At 53.3% G+C, this 18,930-nt stretch overlaps 1 protein-coding gene across 4 annotated transcripts in view; it reads left to right on the forward strand.

The window, feature by feature from the left end:
• Positions 1-18,930, forward strand: part of LOC122370449 (rho guanine nucleotide exchange factor 10-like) — a 52,670-nt gene that overhangs the window by 26,470 nt on the left and 7,270 nt on the right. For all 4 annotated transcript variants that reach the window (XM_043346096.1, XM_043346097.1, XM_043346095.1 and 1 more), the window contains 5 exons: positions 13,300-13,558; positions 14,658-14,831; positions 16,157-16,546; positions 16,895-17,017; positions 17,513-18,004. In XM_043346096.1, coding sequence (XP_043202031.1) covers positions 13,300-13,558; positions 14,658-14,831; positions 16,157-16,546; positions 16,895-17,017; positions 17,513-18,004 — 1,438 coding nt within the window. The remainder of the gene's footprint in view (positions 1-13,299; positions 13,559-14,657; positions 14,832-16,156; positions 16,547-16,894; positions 17,018-17,512; positions 18,005-18,930) is intronic.

Genomic DNA, 18,930 nt, shown 5'->3' on the forward strand with positions numbered 1-18,930 from the left:
AAGGTCATGATCAAGTCAATTATAGATGAACGGTTGATCAATAGATTGACTTGAAGTAAAACTTGCTTGCAGGCTTATAACTATAACTGCAGGCTTATAAATATCGTTGAAAACGATCGACGCAAGCTTTTATTTTATACAAACCTTAGTTATCGCGTAACCTGCGTCTAAACGATCCTTTCAGATCAACTATCCAGCAAATGATCGGTTGGCGTGACCGTTTTTACGGCGCTCCATTTGACAGATGGACGCGTCATCTGTCAGGAGGGACGGCTGTCAAACCAGTCTGTCACGGCGCAGTTGACAGGCGCTGACCCTCTGCCTGCCGCGGTGGGACCTGTCTGCGGTCAGTGGAGTGGTCAGTGGTCATTGGTCAGGGTCACCGGTCAGCGGACTGGTCGGTGGTAGCTTCGGTCAGCATTCCAGTTTGGGAGGAGGAGCGGGGCGATGCAAGACTGGGCGATAGGGAGAGGGAGAGAGAGATGGGAGAGAGGGAGAGAGAGCGAGAGAGCGAGAGAGCGAGAGAGAGAGAGAGAGAGAGAGAGAGAGGGAGAGAGGGATGTAATGGAGCTAATGGGCCATATACACATTGAGCAGAATGCCACCGCAGCAGAGCGATACACAGGACAGCACGCCGCGGCGCCGGAAATGCCGCTGACGCGCCGCCGTCGATGGTGCTCGATTAGCTCTGATCAGAGGTATTTGTCGCATCGATGGACATTGATTCCAGATCACCACGCGTCTGCCGCTGGTTTTAGTGGCATGTGACGTATATGAGTAGCGCCTGCGTCATATGATGACATTCCAGGCGGCTTATTTAACATCTTTAGGGACAAAACGGTTTTTGTATTTACAGTATTTATTTATCGACAGTGCCCCAGGCCACGTTGCCACCCCGGGGACCCCGAAATAATCGATCCCTGTTGCCGTGTAGGTTTCATCAGTGGCTGCTGCTGGCTGGCGATACGGAGGTGCCCCGGCTGAAATTAGATTCGCTGGTGATTTGCTGCAATCCTGGCCCTGGCACTCTATTCGGTCGCTCGCCTCTCATGACGTCAGCCGTGACGACCGCGCTCCACAAGCTGCCGTTATATGAGAATTTACGCGGCCAAATGACTGTCCAAAGTCCCATTCATTTGGTTTGTCAGATTTTCTCGTCGTGAATTCGTTTGCGGATGCGCCGTCCTGCATCAGGCTATTGATGGGCTGGTGAAATGGCGTTTGATTTGGATGCTGTGGGAAACGTTTGATGTCTTCGTTTGTTTGGTGTTTGTATTTAATTTGCGGGGCGCTGATTGACGCTGAGTGACAAGTGGAAGTGATGAATGATTTTTTTACAATTAATCCATTAAGCCTACCTTTGATTACATTATTTGAAAATCAACGACCAAAAATATCTTAATACAAATAATGTTAGGTATTACTTATCGCATTCGTTACTTGCCGAAGTTAATATGAAATAGGTACTCGGCTACGACCTGCATCCGACAGAGTATTCTGCAGCACCGCTGCTATGTGTTTACGCTCCTCGCCATGCATTGACGTCATGCGCGCAGGTCAATGGCTTGTCCGCCTGATAGAGCCATTGAGGCATCCTTACAATGTCGCACATTGTGCGTCAGTCCATGTAGGTGACGAACAGTCCCAGCCGGCAAAATAACCCCGGTATGGGTGACAAGTTATTAGCACAGAGCAGTGAGTACCGCCTCGACTCTTTTTCCGAGTGACTAGGGCGTCCTGACAGAAATGATACGCGTCTCGGAGGTAGCGCTAGAATTGCCGTATGCTACTAACTGATAGGGCCGCGCCTATAACTCTCTCTCGCGGCGGTATGCATTACTTGCCGAAGATCCAACCGTTTGCCTTTGGCGGCTGTGTGCCTATCGTCATTGGCAGGCGGTTGCTGCAGTCGGGACTGGGTTTACGCTCGGATAGCAACTGAGTGAGTGCAGGCCACGTTTATCCGTAACCCTGCTATATTTATTGACAGTTTGATGGTGGATTTTATGCTAGAAGTAATGTGAACTGAGTGCATCTTTCATAAACTCTGAACTTTTCCATATCGTCAGGGTAGGTAGTCCTCTGAAACGCATGATCGGAAAAAAGCACAATATTTTTCAACTTAAGATTTAACTTGGTCGCTGAAGCAATTCATAAACATTCACGGCGAAGGCATTGATGAACAATGCAAAACGTAGTTATACAGTTAACTTTATACAACCCGAGCGGGCCACAACAAGTGTTTTTGTTCCTGCGTACACGCTACACAGCTATTGTCCGGACTCCGGACTGACTGTGATACTGTGACTGTGGGCTGCGCGCCCAGTCCGGGCACTGTGCACAGACAGGATGGTCGTGAAGGTCGCTGTCCGGTGCATCTGCGCCGTTTTTACCGTCTCCTTTCGCTCTCGTGCAGGAGTAATGCACGCCGCTCCTCCCTCTGTGCACTCGCGGGCTTGGCTTGACGCAGTGACCGGTCGGCGAAGGACAGAGCCACGTCCACAGCAAAAATCGTCTCTTGAGTCTCACCTCACAGTCGCTTCATGTCTTGGCACCTCATGAGACTGACTTTTGCTGTTACATCACTGTCGCTGGGTTTTGGCAGCTCGCGGGACAAAGTTTGTGCTGTAACATCAGTCTCTCCAGGTTTTGGCAGCTCAAGGGGCAGAGTTTCTGCTGTTACCTCAGCCGCTTGGTTTTTGGCAGCTCATGCGGTCGAGTGTGTGCTCTGTCGCTCTCGGCTACAGCCCACCACTCTACTCCACCTCAGCGACACTGGCCAGGAGGCTGTGTGATCAGTTTGGCCTCCTGCTGACGTGTTTGTCAGTTCCTGGCACCAGTTACCACACGCCCCCGACACTATCACTCTTCCCAGCCCTGCTGTCCTCTTCTGCGGCCTTTCACCGTGCCGTCTTCTGCCAGCCCTGCCTTTTGTCAGTCCTGCAGCTCCTACCAGCCCCGCAGCTCAGCTCCTGCCAGCTCAGCTCCTGCTATCCTTCAAGTCCTGCCGGCTCCACAGATCCTGCTGCCTCTGCAGGCCCTTCCGTTCCGTGCGGCTCACCGTCGCGTCGGCGCTGACGTTCGAAGAACAGGCCACCCTTCTTCGATCGCCCCGCGAGTAACTGTTTGTGGCAGACTCATAGCATCCGTCAGCGCTTCATACAAACACTGATACCTTCGCGAGCGGCCTCAGGTCGTTCTGAGAAGGGTTTCCGAGCGGCCGAAGTCTGGTCTCTGCACGGTCTGGCTCTTCGCGGGGTACACACATCCGAGGTGTGGACAACTGGACAGTTCTTGTCCCGTGTGCCACCGGGTGCTCACACGTATAGGAACGCCAGCCCCCGCGTCTGTGTGGGTGGGCTCTCGGACCGCCGTATAGCTGCAGCTGACTTCCGCGAAGGAAGCCCTCACCAGCCACAGACAGCCTCTGCAGATGAAAGCTTCGTCACGGGCCGGTTTTGCATTGGGTCCCAGTGTAATGGCCGCTGGTGCGGCGCTGTTATGACCGTTTTCTGTAGGTATATGTCCACCAGCATGGGAGCTATGTGCACTCAGGTGATGAGTTATGGTGCCCGCTTTCTCGCTGTGTGGTCGTTGAGCCCAAACGGCATGCCGTTATTTCATTATGCATGGTTTTATCAGCAGAATCAAGGCTGCAGCCCGCACTAATTGGCCTTGTTTGGCGGTAGGTAAGATATGATAAGGCAAACTAGCACGGTGAGGGTTTCAGTCGCCGAAAAAAATATGAATTGCTGCCTGGTCTGCACCCTGTGGTAGCGCTTTTACTTGCTCATGGCTTTTGTGACCTCACTCAAACACAGAGATGAATTCAGTGGAAGTCCTGCCAAATAAGTTATGATGGTTTCATTGTCCGCGGCGGATCCTTTCTCCGGAAATAGTTGCATATGAATCCGCGGCTTTATGGCAGCCGGTAATATACAGCTCAGGAAGGGGAGGCGAACGTTGCCGGCATGGCGAGGACACCCTCTGATGAAGCGCCCGCCGTGGTCCTTGGCTCAGATTAGCGGAGGGACCCTGGAAGACGACACCGCCGCTAGCCTGTGGTGCCGGCACAGGTCTCCAGCCCGCTGACTGCCTCCCGCAGTCCTCCGCTGCTTGTAGCTCATCAGTCACTACTTTGTGATACTGATGACCTTTATTATGATTGGCTCAGCTCATGTCGCGGCTGATGTTGCTTCCACGTCCTGCGACCGGTGTATGCCTCCGTCGAGCACCGTTTCTCCCTCTGTCGCTGTCTTAACCGGCCAGGTGTGCCCAAGTCTGACCGGTCGCGGCCATGGCCTACCGACCGCCGGCCGGCTCCGGTGTCACCCTGACGGTATTATGGGCGGACGGCGAACGACGTCCTCCGCTCGGCGCGGGGATTAACGTCGGACGATCGGCGCCGAGGTCAACGCTAAGAGAACTGCCGGGACCTGACCGGTACCCCGCGGTCCGTGCAGTCCATTGTGTGTGTAGCAGCGGGATGCCTCTTTGAGGAATTGGCCGCACGCGGGTGGCCCGGCGGAAGGAAGATATTCGAGGTCGTTCATGATTTGGCCTTAAAAGGGTTTTTAGAAACTTCATGAACAGACGACTGTTTGGGGGTTTAAGAAAGATTCATCGATAAGGTAGTTGTCATTTCAAAACTCTTCGATCAACCTACTTTTCTTTTTTGATAGAACAAATGCTCACTTGGCCTCGGGTTTCACTATGAAGTGGAAGCACGGAAATGCAGTGGCCGGCCCTTCGATTTTCCCAACTGGGGCTTCCTGCTGCGACTGTCAGGTAGGCTTTCCGGGTTTCTCGGACTGCCGACACCTCTCCCGCACCCCTCCCTCCCCTCCCCTCCATCGCTCGCGTCCCGCCCCTCGTCCTACAATTTCCGACGCCACCTCCATCAGAGTTGATTGTAATGACGGCTTGAGGCGGCCGTGGGTGCCACCTTGCCCGGCGTCCCACGCCCCCGCCCCAGCTGCTTCCGGCTCCAGTGGGGACGCCGCCTCGGGAACAGCCATGGAAACCGCCTCGGGAACCGCCGAGGGAGCGTCTCAGGGCCACGTCGAGCGGTGCCGCAGCTCAGGGAGGAATTGGCGCCCCCGCGCACAGCAGCCGCTGTTGCCGTCCGCCCAGCCAGGCTGTCTGATTCCCTGGGGCTCGCAAAGAGCCAGAACAACCAGCCTGCCTTGTAAATGTCGGACAAAAGAAAACAAAGTTTGAGCAAACATCTTTTGTTTATTTCTGCATGTTGTTGAACATGCATTACTTTGCTAATGTTTATTTAAGCTCTTGCGCATCTAACTAGTCAGAGCTGGATTAAGATATTATTTGTGAAGTTAGATTAACTTTTTGGCCTCCATAAAGCTTCTAATGCAAGACAATCTAGCTAATGAGACCTTGCATCGTTGCAAAACACCGCCAGATGGCTGTGCACCGGGCGCGGTCTAAAGCTGGCCTCCCGGGGCTGGGAGGCGCTGTTGCGAGGCTGACTGGGCCTGGCCTCACCTAGCCGCGGGCTGCGCTGTTCAATCAGCTGATGATCGGAGGCTGATCGCGCTGATCTCGCTGATGGTGCTGATCTCAGATTATCCGTCTGTGTCCGCGGGCCTAGATTGGATGGGCTGGCTCATGGATGAGCGGTGCTGGAGGTATAGGGCAGAGTGCCCTGCCAGTAGCGGCAGACAGGCATCGTTCTTAGCCTAAGTTATATGTTTGTAATTACTGTCTGTCTGTGATCAAAAAGCTCCTCATGTGACTAAAAACTGGCTTACCGAGAGCATCATTTCCGACCAGCTGCTCAGATGCGGAGTCACTCACCCATGCAGTCCGATCAGTTCTGATTTCCGGGATAGATGTCTCACAGAACCTGCCTACAAATATTGAGTCAGTCTCGAACCCGGGCGCCCACTTCCAGGGACTGCAGTCGGAGACGAGACCTGTATATGTGACCGATGAGCGGGGAGTCGGGGACAAGGTAGCGGGAACCTCTCGCGGAGCCCCGGCGTCCTTCGGCACCTGCACCGCTGCGGCGTTCAAAGAAGGCTTAGTGTGCTGCTCGGTGGGAGGTTACCCGGAATATCTTGTCTCTCTGTACCTTTTTCTAGCTACCTCATCACTAATGTTCTTCATGCATCCGTGAGAGGACCACGGGTCACAGCGAATGTCCTGAACAGCACCGCCCTCCTGTGGGGAGCGGTCTCAGCTCTCATGACCACACGCTCTAGACCCCGAGCTGAGATGACAGACTAAGTGATGTCATCCTCACCAAATAAACCATCCCCCAGTAGGCAGCAGTGCAAATTGGGTCAGCGGGTGAGTGTCGGTAGCGGCTGGTGTGGATGAGGCGATGAGTTCGCGGCTTTCGGCGGCAGGTTTGCGCCGACACATAACCGATAAACACTGGGCGGCGCTGAAGGTCACGTCAGAGTCGAGTGTGCGGCGGATGGAAGTGGCCGAAAGTGGAGCCCCGAAAATTGGAATGCCACTGGACCGGCCCTCCCACCCATTCCTTCCCGTTGAGGGCCGTCCGTTATGATCAAATGCGTCTGCGGGTGGCAGCAATACAGAGAATCCAGACGGGGTTATCCGGCCGTCCCAGCGTGGGGGCGCAGAGGGCGGTGATTGGTCCTTGGCCGGCGCGGTGACCTTGGCGACCTTGACCCACATTCTCCCGCCGGGGGGGGGGGGAGGCGTCTGGTTGTGTGGTCGCTGGGGATCAGACAGGTCACCCGTGGCGACCACGCCCCGCCCACTCGTTACCGACAGCGTTTGTGTACAGGAATGGCGACATGGTGCTATGCCATGGAACCAGCCGCTTAGAGTCAGACTCGTAACACGAAATCGGTGACATCGCGTGCGTCCGGCCTGACAAAGTGCTCGTTAAATGCAAAGCTACACAGTCGATGTTGGACGCTAAAATTGGTGGCGTTATCAGTGTGATAGCCGTCCAGTGGATTCGTGTTTTGAGATTCATGTCCGCAGTGGGACTGTTTGTGATTAAACAACGTTTTGTATGCTTACCACTTGCGGTCGCTTCATCAGATCAGTATTGTTTTGAGCTGGGATGTCGAAACCACTAAATGAATCAGCCACTGTTCAATTATCATCGTTCATGACTACATGGCCAACGCCCAGGAACCACCGTCCACCGTCCAAGGCCCATCCATGGTCCACCGTCTTCGTCCATTTTTTACTTCGCCTCTCAATGGGCACTGCCTGTTGGCGATGTTGTGAAATAAACAAATAAACAAACAAATAAACACCGACTATCGTCCACCGTCCATAGCCTACCGTCTAACATCGACAACGACCGCTGTCACTGTCCACCATCCATCGTCCACCGCCCAATGGCTACCGTCTAACATCCACCGTCTACCGTCCATTTTCCAGCGTCCCTCCTCCAATGGATACTGTCCACCGCTCACCTTCCGTCGAACAGCAATTGCTCAACGACCACTGTCCACTGTCCAGAAACCATTACATAATGTCCAAAGAGCATCGTTTACAGCTACAGTCTAATGATCGATACACTAGACTCTGACTGGCGAACATAGGGAACCTGTAATGAACATGGTTAAATGTACCTAATGAACGGTGGTATATCAGATTTCCGGCAAGCTATCAAATGACAGGCTGAAAATTGGACGAGGTTTTCTGTAAAAAAAAAACTTGTCACGACTTATCAAACCGTGACTGCCTATGATATCACGTTCTTCAATCAAAGGCTATAGTTTGCATAGTTCGATATATTATACCTAATTGCCAACGCCACCCAAATTTCTGCTGTTTGTTTTCATCGTGGGTTTTATGTCCGCGTCATTCCGGTTGCATTCCGGTTACATCTGCTTGAGTTAACAGTATTCAAACAAGCTAATTATGGAAATTTTGTTCGCTCAGATACTGCATTAAGATAACATCTGCGCATGGTTATATCCATAAGCTGGCTGCTTATAATGCAAAACTGTTCGAATATTTTGTTAACTAGTCGGCGCCGATGTTTTCTTTAAACTCGTTGTATTTATGCAATAAATTTGATTTAATTTCTAGCCAGTCCAAACTTCATGCTTGGGATCCTTTTATTGACTTTGCCTCGGAAAGCAGCACCGTTTTGGTTCGGCTCGTTCGTAGTTGACCCGGATCCGTTCAGATATTCATAACTTTCGTGAACTTGGACCCGCGCATGCCTGGCGTGCGCCGGGCGGCATATGCATGCAAATCCGGCGCGTCGGCGACGGTTGGCGGCGCGGTGTCCGCCCGGCTGTCGGACGCGACGACCGGGAGCGTGGCCAAACACATCCGGGTGGGGCTGCCGCTGCCGCTGCTGCCGCTGCCGCTCCTGTGCGTCTCTGTTCCACTCGGGGTCGATCCGGATGGATGAATAGGGAACTGAGCGGAAGAGGTCAGCTCGGTGGTGCCCTTTTATCCCCAGCTGTGCGCGCCAATGATAGCAGGGGTTTTGCGGAGTGGAAGCGACCGGCGGCTTACGATGTCTTCCCCTCCTCCCGTTCGGCTTAGGATGAAACTGCTCCAGGTACTCAGTATGCTCCGTGTGCCTTGTCCTAGAATGCTCTGACAGACGCGCAAGGGCACTACTGACCTTTATCCGAGAGTTTTCTTTCGAAATGTGCAGCAAATGCCGTAAAGAAATCATTCAATTCATACGCTAACGCAATTTTAGATCCAGTATTCCTCATTTATGCCGCAGCTACCGTAGCCAGCCTGTGGCCGATGGGATAAAATGATATCAAATCAAATAATGTGCCGTCGACTCTGCCCTGCTGACGTCATTGGCTTCAAACCGACATGTTCCTTTGTGAAATGCTGACTGTGACGTCAATGGACCGTTCCGTTGAATCAGAGTTGCCAGGTGTAATTTACAATGTTGAAGCTGCTGTGCTCTCTCTCTCTCTCTCTCTCTCTCTCTCTCTCTCTCTCTCTCTCTCTCTCTCTCTCTCTCTCTCTCCCCTCTCTCTCTCTCTCTCTCTCTCGCTCTCTCGCTCTGCCATGGTGATGACATTACCACCCGAATCACTGTGCTATCTTTGGAACACGCCTAAACTAACACTACTGATTTTTTGGCATTTGTGGGCTTAAGCTCACCTGCGCGGATTCAACATAGCATATTGATGCAATAAAAGATGCGTAGGTATGCATTTTACTTGAGATACAATAACATCGTCCAAAATATCATAATCTGCATCGTAGTTTGCTGTAATTGCATCGGAGCCGAGTGGCGCAACATGTTGTGTAAGGGCACGTTTGTCTGCCCGTGATGCTACGAGTGTGGTGTCGACTTTCTCATTATTCTCATAACTACCGTAATCATGCTGGTTGCCGACAACTAGCCTTCTTCGATACCGTCTCATCCATGATGAACCGCCATCGCCGGAGCATTCCATAACCTACGTCATTCTGATCTGCATGACTCGCTCGTTTCAGCCATCAGCGGCGCCGGATGCTCCAGAATAGTTGACCCCGGGCGGGCGCCTGCCGGTCGCCACCCTCCCCTCCCCTCCCTTCCCCTGTGATCGACGTTTTCCCGTGAACCCGCTGCACTCTGGCGCCCCGCCTCATCGAGGTCACTGTCTTCAGCCGGCCGGGATAGGCATGGCCCTCCGCTAGATTAACGACAGATAAACTCTAAAGCGGCGCCGTTTTGATTGCCTGCCCGCCCTGTTGGCCAGCGAACTCGCCGTCGTGAACCCCTATGAACCGTGCGAGGTGGATCGCGGGCCGGGTGTCGTTCTCTGATGTTGACTCCTGATAAGGCGCCGGACGAGTCGGGTGCGGCTGACGCGCGGTCGCCGCGCCCATGACTCGCCACACTGTTGACTCTGGCGCTCTCGTGCTGGCGTCATGGCAGTGGCCATACCTGGTGCGCTGGCGGCTTAGCTGACACTGGCCGCGACGTCTGACACCGCCCCGCGGTCTGTGGTCCGCTGACACCGCCCCCTCGCTACTGACACCGTTTTCTCCTTCTGATACTTCTTCAGTCTGATATCCATGGGTGCCATGGGTGCAGCAGTGTAAGCCAAAAGGGATGGAGGGATGTAATACGGGAGGCCGGCTGCGGCTGTTTTCGGACTCTAACCACAGCAGATGCTGTCCGACTGCAGCCATAGAATGCCGCCGAACCTGTGCCTCGCCTTGAGTCAGTGAGTCAGCAGCCGGTGGCATGACTCTGCGGTCTCTGAGTCAGGGAGTCAGGCTGGACTGAAAGGGCCCGCGCGTTGGCGTTCCTTTCGGCAGCGCGGTGCTGACATATTGGGCCTGCATTTGGCGGCCCCGCTGTCGTGGTCCGTCGAGCCAACGGCTGAGTTGGCAGTCAGGTATTAGCGATCGGTTCAGGATCCCTGACCCTGGTGACAGGCCATATGAGTCATTTGACTGCCGTCAGTGTCCACGGCAGGACTCAGAACAGCTCAGAAAGCCAGGCGACCATCCGTTGGGAAATAAACCAACGTTATATTAACGCCAGAAGTTTATGAGAGAGCCGGACCAAAAATGGAAGCTCGAATGCAACAATCTTAGACTGACCACTGAGAGCTGGGTGGGGTGTTGTATCCGCCTGGCAGTCTGTCTTGATTTTAAAGCCATCGCCATTTCGATAAAAAGAAATATATTCACGAAACCATGGTCCGACTTTTCTGCTTGGATGTCGTATCCTGCCTCCACGACCACGGACCACGCCTAAATGTTTGCGAGCTCCTCCGCTCACGCAAATGCTGAGTTCCGCCAAAGCTGCCGATAGATGTCGCTAGTTGTGAACGCCTGAAGGTATGCTGTGCCGCAATCCACCGAGCCAGGTCTTAGCCGGACGACACGACGTGCGTCACGCTTCTGCTTGTTCGCTGTTCAGCGGCCAGATCGATAATTTTGCAGTCCATTTCACATTGTTTATTGAGATGCCGACTAATATTTTATGAGTTAATGTTACATTCAACTCTCTAGTCAAACTCCAGCAGACTTGTCGCCGTGTCCGTTCGCCTCTCTCCTGCAGAATGGTTGGCACCCCTCTCGCGGGGCACAAGGTTGTGACATTGGCGCTCCTGCGTCATGACTGATGGTGGCCCGGGCCGCTGCACTGTAACCCTGAGGTTATAGTTGCCCTGGCTGGCACGTGCTTCTGCGCTGCTAGCATCGCCTTTGATCCTAGGAAGTGGGGAGGAAGATCGGAGGTCAGGTCAGCCACCGTGAACGACTGACTATGAAAACTCAAACGAGTGCAGCCGACAGTGCGGAACTTACAGCCGCTTTGTCGCACTATAGCAACACATGGTGATTTATCTGCTGGCTTACAGTGGTCTGGTTGAGGCGCTCTTCAGGCGATTTTGCTGTGCTGAGCCGTTCAAACATCCCTTTAGATCACACTACCGGCATGTGAAACTCGACGTCCATTCCCTACGCCGGGTCATGCTCGCAGTTATCCAGTGACTCGTCGCGGCCCGCAGCCGGATACCTGACCCGACAGCCGGTACAGGACACGGACCCCGCTAGCACCACCCCTCCCGTCGCGACCTGCGGTAACCCGACCTGACCACCGCGGGCTACACCGCCGGCGGGGCGGCTGGTCTGTACCGAGAACGACTGGGAACAGCAACGGACGGGTGGGCGACATCAAGGTTCTATCAGACTTGCTGCGCAGATGTATCGTGCACTGCTGTGTTCCTGACAGGTCCGGGTCACCCGATCCGATCCCGATGTCCCCGATGTCCCAGATGCTTTTTGCACACTTTTAGATTGCTTTTTGAGTGTGTAATACCGTTATGTCGCATAATTTTACGGCAATGATCGAGTAACGATCTCGGAAAAATGTCACTGAATGGGATCATTGCGACCAGTAGTCATTTCTCTAACACGGAAATCACCACCAATCTGGAAAACACAGCGGATTTCGGCGATCGGCGTCGATTCTTCCTCGTACAGTCGTGCACCGGTCGCCGCTCGAAGTTGCACGTGTAAAATCGGTCAGTGGTCATTTCCGCCGCGGCGCCGGCGCCACAAAAACCAGCAGCGCGTTTTTACTTGCGAGGTCCGATAGCCGCGTGAAAGGCGGCGCTGTGGCGGCGCTGCTGCCCAGCGTCGCCTCACCGGCCGATGGCTGAGAGCCGTTAGTTACCAGCCCATCCCTACCGACCGCCAAGGGTTCTAACACCGCAACACCGGTCTGCATGGTGCATACTGACGAGAGCATGCCTTTTACATCGATGTCGAGTGTATCGGTCCGTTACAGCGCCGACAATGGAGCGATGGTGATGTCGGGTGGTGCACGGTAGTTGAGACATTCTCCGTGCAGTGCCGCAAGGAAATTGGATGATGTGGCACATCGCGGCGCGCGTGTGTCTCATACCTGAGACGCTGTGTATCGAATCCACTCTCGTCATATATCCGAGGCTTGCATGGAATTCGAATGGCTAATTGACTGGCGATTTCTACACATTCGCATCGAGACGCTCCCAGCACCGGTGCCTCATCTAACGATGAAAGTCGTTCCTGGTCTCGGGATGACCACATTTAAAATATATTGTAATTTAATATGAGCTATTTGTTTAGTTAATATAATAATACTGTCAGTTTTGTTTGACTTTTGAGTTTTGTCATTTTATGCCAGAATGTGAAATTGAATAGGTATATCAGAATCCTAACGTTCAGTTTCTAAGTTTTTACTGTCATTGGTTGCCGGAAAGGAAGAGGAGTGGTAGCGGTAACAGTGGCGATGGTATTATTTGAACCAAAACTAACAGCTGCCACCGGATGACGTTTTTAGACTCTAATGTCATCAGGAGTTACCCTGAGTCCCTGAGCTGAGCTGCCGACTGATAGGGTCTATTGAGTATTGGAGACGAAAAAGAAGAGCCAATGACGCCTGCCGCCTGATTCGGGTGTCATAATCAATGTCCTGTTTGGCATAACGGTCGGCGGAACGGGGAGGACACCGGGGCACCGTGCCCCCCTTTGCTTTTGGCATTTTAACATTAGCCCTATGGGCGTTGCATGGAAAGAATGGGACCAAAAGTCGTCAGTGCCCCCCCCCCCCTAATTGAAGGTATTCCACCGCTACTGCTGCTTGGGACTTTTTATAATATTTATGTGATAAACAAGCCTGTTGAAATGCCCGTGCAGTTCATTAATGTTTAATACTATTGATAATTGTATGGTCTTCAAGGGATTTAATCGTTGAGAAATTCTGATCATCTCAGCATTTGCAATTTGTAGTCCACCATTCTGTAGTCTGCACCACCATCCGCCAGCCTCGCGGTGCATCATACTATATGTAACGCTTTGCTCTCCCTCTTGCAGTTTCGGCGCCATCAAGGGCCTCCTGCGGCGGAAGCGGCCGTCGCAGAACCAGCAGAAGCCCAAGCAGAAGAACGGCCGCGCGGCGTCCGAGCCGGCCGGACCGGCCGTCGAGCGCAAGAGCTCGCTGGAGAAGCGCGCGCCAATGCTGCGCCGGGATTCAGAGGAGGGAGAGGGCCGCCTGAGCCGCTGGTTCTCACTCAGAAAATCCAGCCACTACGACATCTCCGAGAGATCGCGCTCCCTGGCTAAGATGACCTCGGTAGGTTGGCGACGGTTGGTTGGTTGTCACAGTGGTTGATGCCGTGGTAAGAGGGTGTGCAGGGGTGCGGAAAGTGGGTCAGGTTCGGGTTGCCATGTGGGGAAAACGGGTCCGTCTTTGGGGGAGAGGGAGGGGTGACATGGCACGTAAGGTATGTTGTCTTGCAGATGTGAGAGTGGTACGTATCATCGTCAGTCCGTTTGACCCATACGTCATCTAGCAGCCTCTGATGTATATCATCACTGATCACTGCAACATCGTTGCTGGGGCAGTATCATTAGAAGTAATTGATTAAATGACGCTCGCGATCGCAGCCATATATGACCCAATCAGTCACGTTGCCTATCAACGCCGATGGTCGGGCCGGGATGAGATTTATCGATTCTTAATTTGCTCGATTCCAGACAGCTATTGCCTGGGTCGCCGAACCCTGGTCAGTTGCCATGTCATTGACCTTGACTCGGCGGCAGTGGCGGTGATCGACTCGGCTGGACCATCAGCTGCCGAGCTTTTTATTGGACTGGTCTGGTCCTTTTAGCATCCCGCCTGCCTCCAGGTCCATCTGCAGAACTCCTGCCATCCTGGTCCTGGCCATAACTGATCAACATCAGCCGATTGGAGGACCGCACTCGATCCTGTGTCTCCTTGCTCACAAGGGTTAGTTCACACCATCCACAATATCCTCGTGTTGTGTTTGTAGTTGTTATTGTAAATTGATCCGTGCTGTTTTCTGGGTGTAAATAATCCCACTTTACCCCATCTGAGAAGCCCCATAATTTCCGATCAACCTGCACAAACCTCCTGCCCCGTTTCTCCACCGCTACCACAGTCTTTTGAGCCTTCTCAAATGATACCAGCCCTTATGGAGTGGGTCATTTCTGACCACCCTGTGAGACCGCCATTTTATCCCAACGTGCCCTCATTCCAGAATTCAGGGTGAGCCATCCTCATTTGTCGACCGCCATGCCTGACCCCAGTTAACATCTCTTGCCCTGTCCTTTGACCTCTGACCCCAGGCCTACTTTGATCTCTGACTTAGTGTACCCTATGACCTTTTGACCATATGACCCCATCTCTGACCTCTGACCTGTGACGTCAGGTGACCGAGGACGCCGAGGCGGCGGAGCTGCTGTTCCACCGGCGCCACCAGCCTCCGTCGCTGCCGGCCGCGCCTGCCGGCCTCAGCGCTGAGCAGCTGAAGCGTCGTCACATCGTCCAGAGCATAGTCAGCAGCGAGAACAACTACGTGGCCTCGCTGCAAAGTCTAGTCAATGTGAGTCAACCGTTCATAGGGAGTATGCAGAGGGGAGCTAGCGAGGAGTGGCCACAGATCAGGGGGTCACTCACATATAGTGGCCTCAGCCAATCGCACAGGGCAGTGCAGCTATGGGTACTGAGGGGTCAGGTAGTTAATTTCATGTGCAGTATTCTTTGTTTCAGAGTCCCTGCTAACGATTCAGAGGTGTTTCTTTGTCCAAGGATGGCTTATTTAACAAGTTCGAAGCTTGTTGGCATGCCTTCCCTGCCTGCCGAGCGGCTGTCAGACCCGAGTCAAAACTAGCCCAGTCGAGTCACGGCCGAGTGAGCCGGTGCCAGCAGCCGAGTCGGAGTCACTCCCTCTGAGCTGGGCGTGACTCAGGGTTAAGTTGGCCTCATCAGAGTCCTGTCCCGGATATTCGCAGTGGGTTGGTATGCCGCCCCTGGGCGGCGGGGGCGGGGGCGGCGGCGGGGGTGGTAAAAACGGACTCCGTGCCAGCTGGCCGCCCTATCCTCACCGCTCAGTTACTGCGTGAGACGCTGAGCTGTGTTGTACTTGTGTCTGTGACAGACTGTAGCGAAGTGCGCCCCGACCGGGCAGACACGCAACAGAGGTTGTTTGGAGATGGGGGCAGGGGGGATCGAGAGGGGAGCGCAGGACGCTCCGGGCTGCGCTGTGCAGAGTAATGCATAGTAATGGCTCTGCGGCCGCTGTGTGCTGATGTGCACCGAACTCCGGGGCGGGGGGAGGGGATAGTGACCGTGCAGCCGCACATGTGCACCCTAGAGCGGCGGCGGCCGTTCCGCGAACAGCGACCCTTGTTTGTTGCTGTTGGGCCAAGTAACCGCCGCGCCGGAGGGTGGAGAGGGGGGAGGGGGAGGGGAGGGGGCACGAATAGCGTTACAGGGTGACGGCTTAACCGGGCGAAATGACCTGTTGACACTATGGTACGACCGAAGATGATCGCTGCAGTTTGTTTTTGGTAGAACTGGACCATCGCCTCAACTATCTGATACTGAAAGTGAAGTCCGTTGCAGTTTCTGCTAATCATAACAAGTGTCTGTCTTCAGTGTCTTGTTTGACGTATAGTAGCTCACCATAGTCACAACTAGACATTTAGAGTCAAATGATGAAATCGTTCTCTTTTTCTTACTGATTGTCACGTTCATATATGTGCTATTAAGTAACCTAGTTTGATTACTTACCGAAGTTTGTGGGCCAGATTCTACTAACCACTTTCCACGAAGCGCAAATATTAAATATTAACGAAGCGCTTCCAACAGACAGCAAATCCCAAGTGCTTATATAAAGTCATTACCATTCCCCATCTCTGCCCTCAGGATTACAAGAAGGCGATGGAGGAGGCGAACCCGCCGCTGTTGAACCCCACCAAAATCTCCGTTATCTTCAAGCGCGTGCCGGAGATCCTGCAGTGCCACACCCTGTTCAGGATCGCGCTGGCCGAGGCCGTCAAGCAATGGGACGCGGAGGAGCGGATCGGGGACGTGTTCGTGGCCTCCTTCTCCAAGGCCATCGTCCTCGACATCTACTCGGACTTCATCAACAACTTCTCCGTTTCCATGGAGACTATTAAGCACGAGGCCAAGCGGAAGAGCACGTTCGCCGACTTTCTGAAGATGCGGCAGATCAGCTCGCCAGACCGGCTGTCTCTGTTTGGTCTGATGGTGAAGCCCGTACAGCGGTTCCCTCAGTTCATCCTTCTACTGCAGGTGCGAATCTCGTAGAGTCAGACAGTATGGCTAAAGTTGATGTGATTTATCAATGTCGTTTGTGTTGCACTTCGGTTTAGCGTTGGTAATTGGCATTCATTCGTTGAACATTCGAGAAAAAATGCAACATCACTATCTTGATATAAAGTTGTACAACATAGTAGTAATTCCATACGAGAATGGCATTGCCTGCCAATGTGTAGGACAAACAAATCAGTTCTCTCCTCTACAATAGTCCATTTTCGACATATCGCAACTCTCTTGCTCTTCATTCTTGCTTCATTGTTGCTACACCTCCCTGCACGCCACTGTACCCCGCATTCTGACGCGCTGTTTCCGTTGCTCCAGGACCTGCTGAAGCACACGCCGCAGGGGCACCACGATCGGATGTCGCTACAACTGGCGCTGACGCAACTCGAGTCGCTGGCAGAGATGCTCAACGAGAGGAAACGCGAGTCGGAACAATTCAAGGTGGGTGTCAAAGCCGGGACTGCTGAGGGAGGTGGTGAGTGACGAAGGGAGACACATGTTGGGATACATCTTCGGACGATTTGCGGGTGATGACTAAATTCATGGAGGATGTGTTTTTTATTCATCCGGATTTCACTGTTGAGTTCATCAATGAGGTTCGGTATGAGAATTAGATTTGATAACTGCGTGACCGAAGTAAATACATAGTTTTGTTATTGTTCTTATGCATGATATTATATATTAGTAAGTATGCTGTTTTCGCTGGCCTGGGCCTGCCATTGATTGTTCTTGAGATTGGCGTCTTGTGACGGTTTTCAGGGAATTACATAACACAAACATGTTTCATACCACCTCACAATAAGCCGTTCGTAATAACACATGCAATATTTATGCATTCTGCTCGCTTTCCTTCCTTAAAGCTCGAAATCTCATCAACACTATAAAAAAATAGTACGCTGTCACAGCATGACTCAATGTACATCTCTTATCCCCCAGGCTTTCCGAGAAACTCTCCGTCGTCTGAACGGCAAGTTCTCTATGCGTTCTCTGGCCGACACCAACCGCTACCTGCTGCGGGAGGACAACGCCACGCGACTCGAGTTCGGCACCAACGGCACCATCACAAAGTCCAAGAACCGGCGGCTGTTCCTGCTCAACGATCTGGTGGTGTGTGTCAGCGTGGCCGGCAAGACGGCCGAGGACGCTGCTGCGCCCGACCGGCTCACGCTCAAATGGTCTGTCCCTGTGACGGATGTGGAGATCCAGGAGACGAGCACCTCTCTGACTCTGAGCCACGTCATCACTGCGACTGCGGCGCGGCCGCCGGGCGGCGCACGCGGCCCCGACGAGCCGCCGACCGCCGGCGGGGCGGCCAACGACCTCAGCAACGTGGGCCAGCTGTGCCACAAGATGGGCAACCTGATGCACGACTACGAGGTGATCTCGCGCATCGGCGCCCTCGTCGAGACGCTCAAGGGCGAATACCCGGTGAGTGGGTGGGGAGGGCGGCTGGGGGAGGGTAGATTTGAGCTTCAAACGAGCGAGGCGGGCGGTCCACCTGAAAACCTCAATAAACAAACACCGCTTATAAACAAACACGAGCAGAGAAAAGAAGGCCCTTGTCGGCTACTTTTTGCTGGCTACGTGAACCATAACTAGCAGACCGAAGCTTGTGCAAAAGTTTTGTTTTATTCGTTAACATTTCAGGCGAGGATGGTTTGTGTTAACTGTTAACGCTTAGTGGATAACCAGAAACTTTGTCATATGTATCGCTTAGCACACTAATTTACCGGCTGCCAAATTAATAAAGCCACCATGTTGTCAACATTCTGGGAAAAGATTGTGTCGTGATTAGACTGTAATCGGGCTTTTTATATTCACAACCCAGCCAATGTTTTATTCTACATAGATGTAAACACATAGCTTGCTGTCAAGCTGTTTTGATGCATCGCTCGGCGGAAGTTTTTGCCATCAAACCAGTTGTTATCAAAGCTCGTTCTCGTCTCCTCCTGGATGCATCTGACCTGTCGCGACATCGTCTCAGTTCCGTCTTCCGTCTTCGTCTCGTCTCCACCCGTCTCCGTCCCAGCTGTACCGTCCGTCTCCGTCCCGTCTTCTTTCGGCACTGTCGCGGTTTTGTATCCATATCCGTCTCCGTCCCGTCTCATTCCGTCCCGTCTTCGTCTCCGTCACATCCCGTCTTCGTCCCGTCTCCGTCTTATCCCGGCAGTTTGGCGCCGGGGTTCCGTTCGTCGGGCCATTCGCGACATGACGACAAGGTCTCTTCTGTCCACTGTCCAGACCTGTCCGGTTTCAGACGCGGTGAAACCCGTAACGGAGGATTATCCCCTCAACTCGACTCTGGCAGACTGCCGACTCCCTGCGACGCGTAGACGCGACACAAAAAGCTGGTC

The sequence above is a fragment of the Amphibalanus amphitrite genome, unplaced genomic scaffold, assembly GCF_019059575.1.
Source record: "Amphibalanus amphitrite isolate SeventyFive unplaced genomic scaffold, NRLGWU_Aamphi_draft 001132F_arrow, whole genome shotgun sequence".
NCBI classification, from domain to species: Eukaryota; Metazoa; Arthropoda; class Thecostraca; order Balanomorpha; family Balanidae; genus Amphibalanus; species Amphibalanus amphitrite.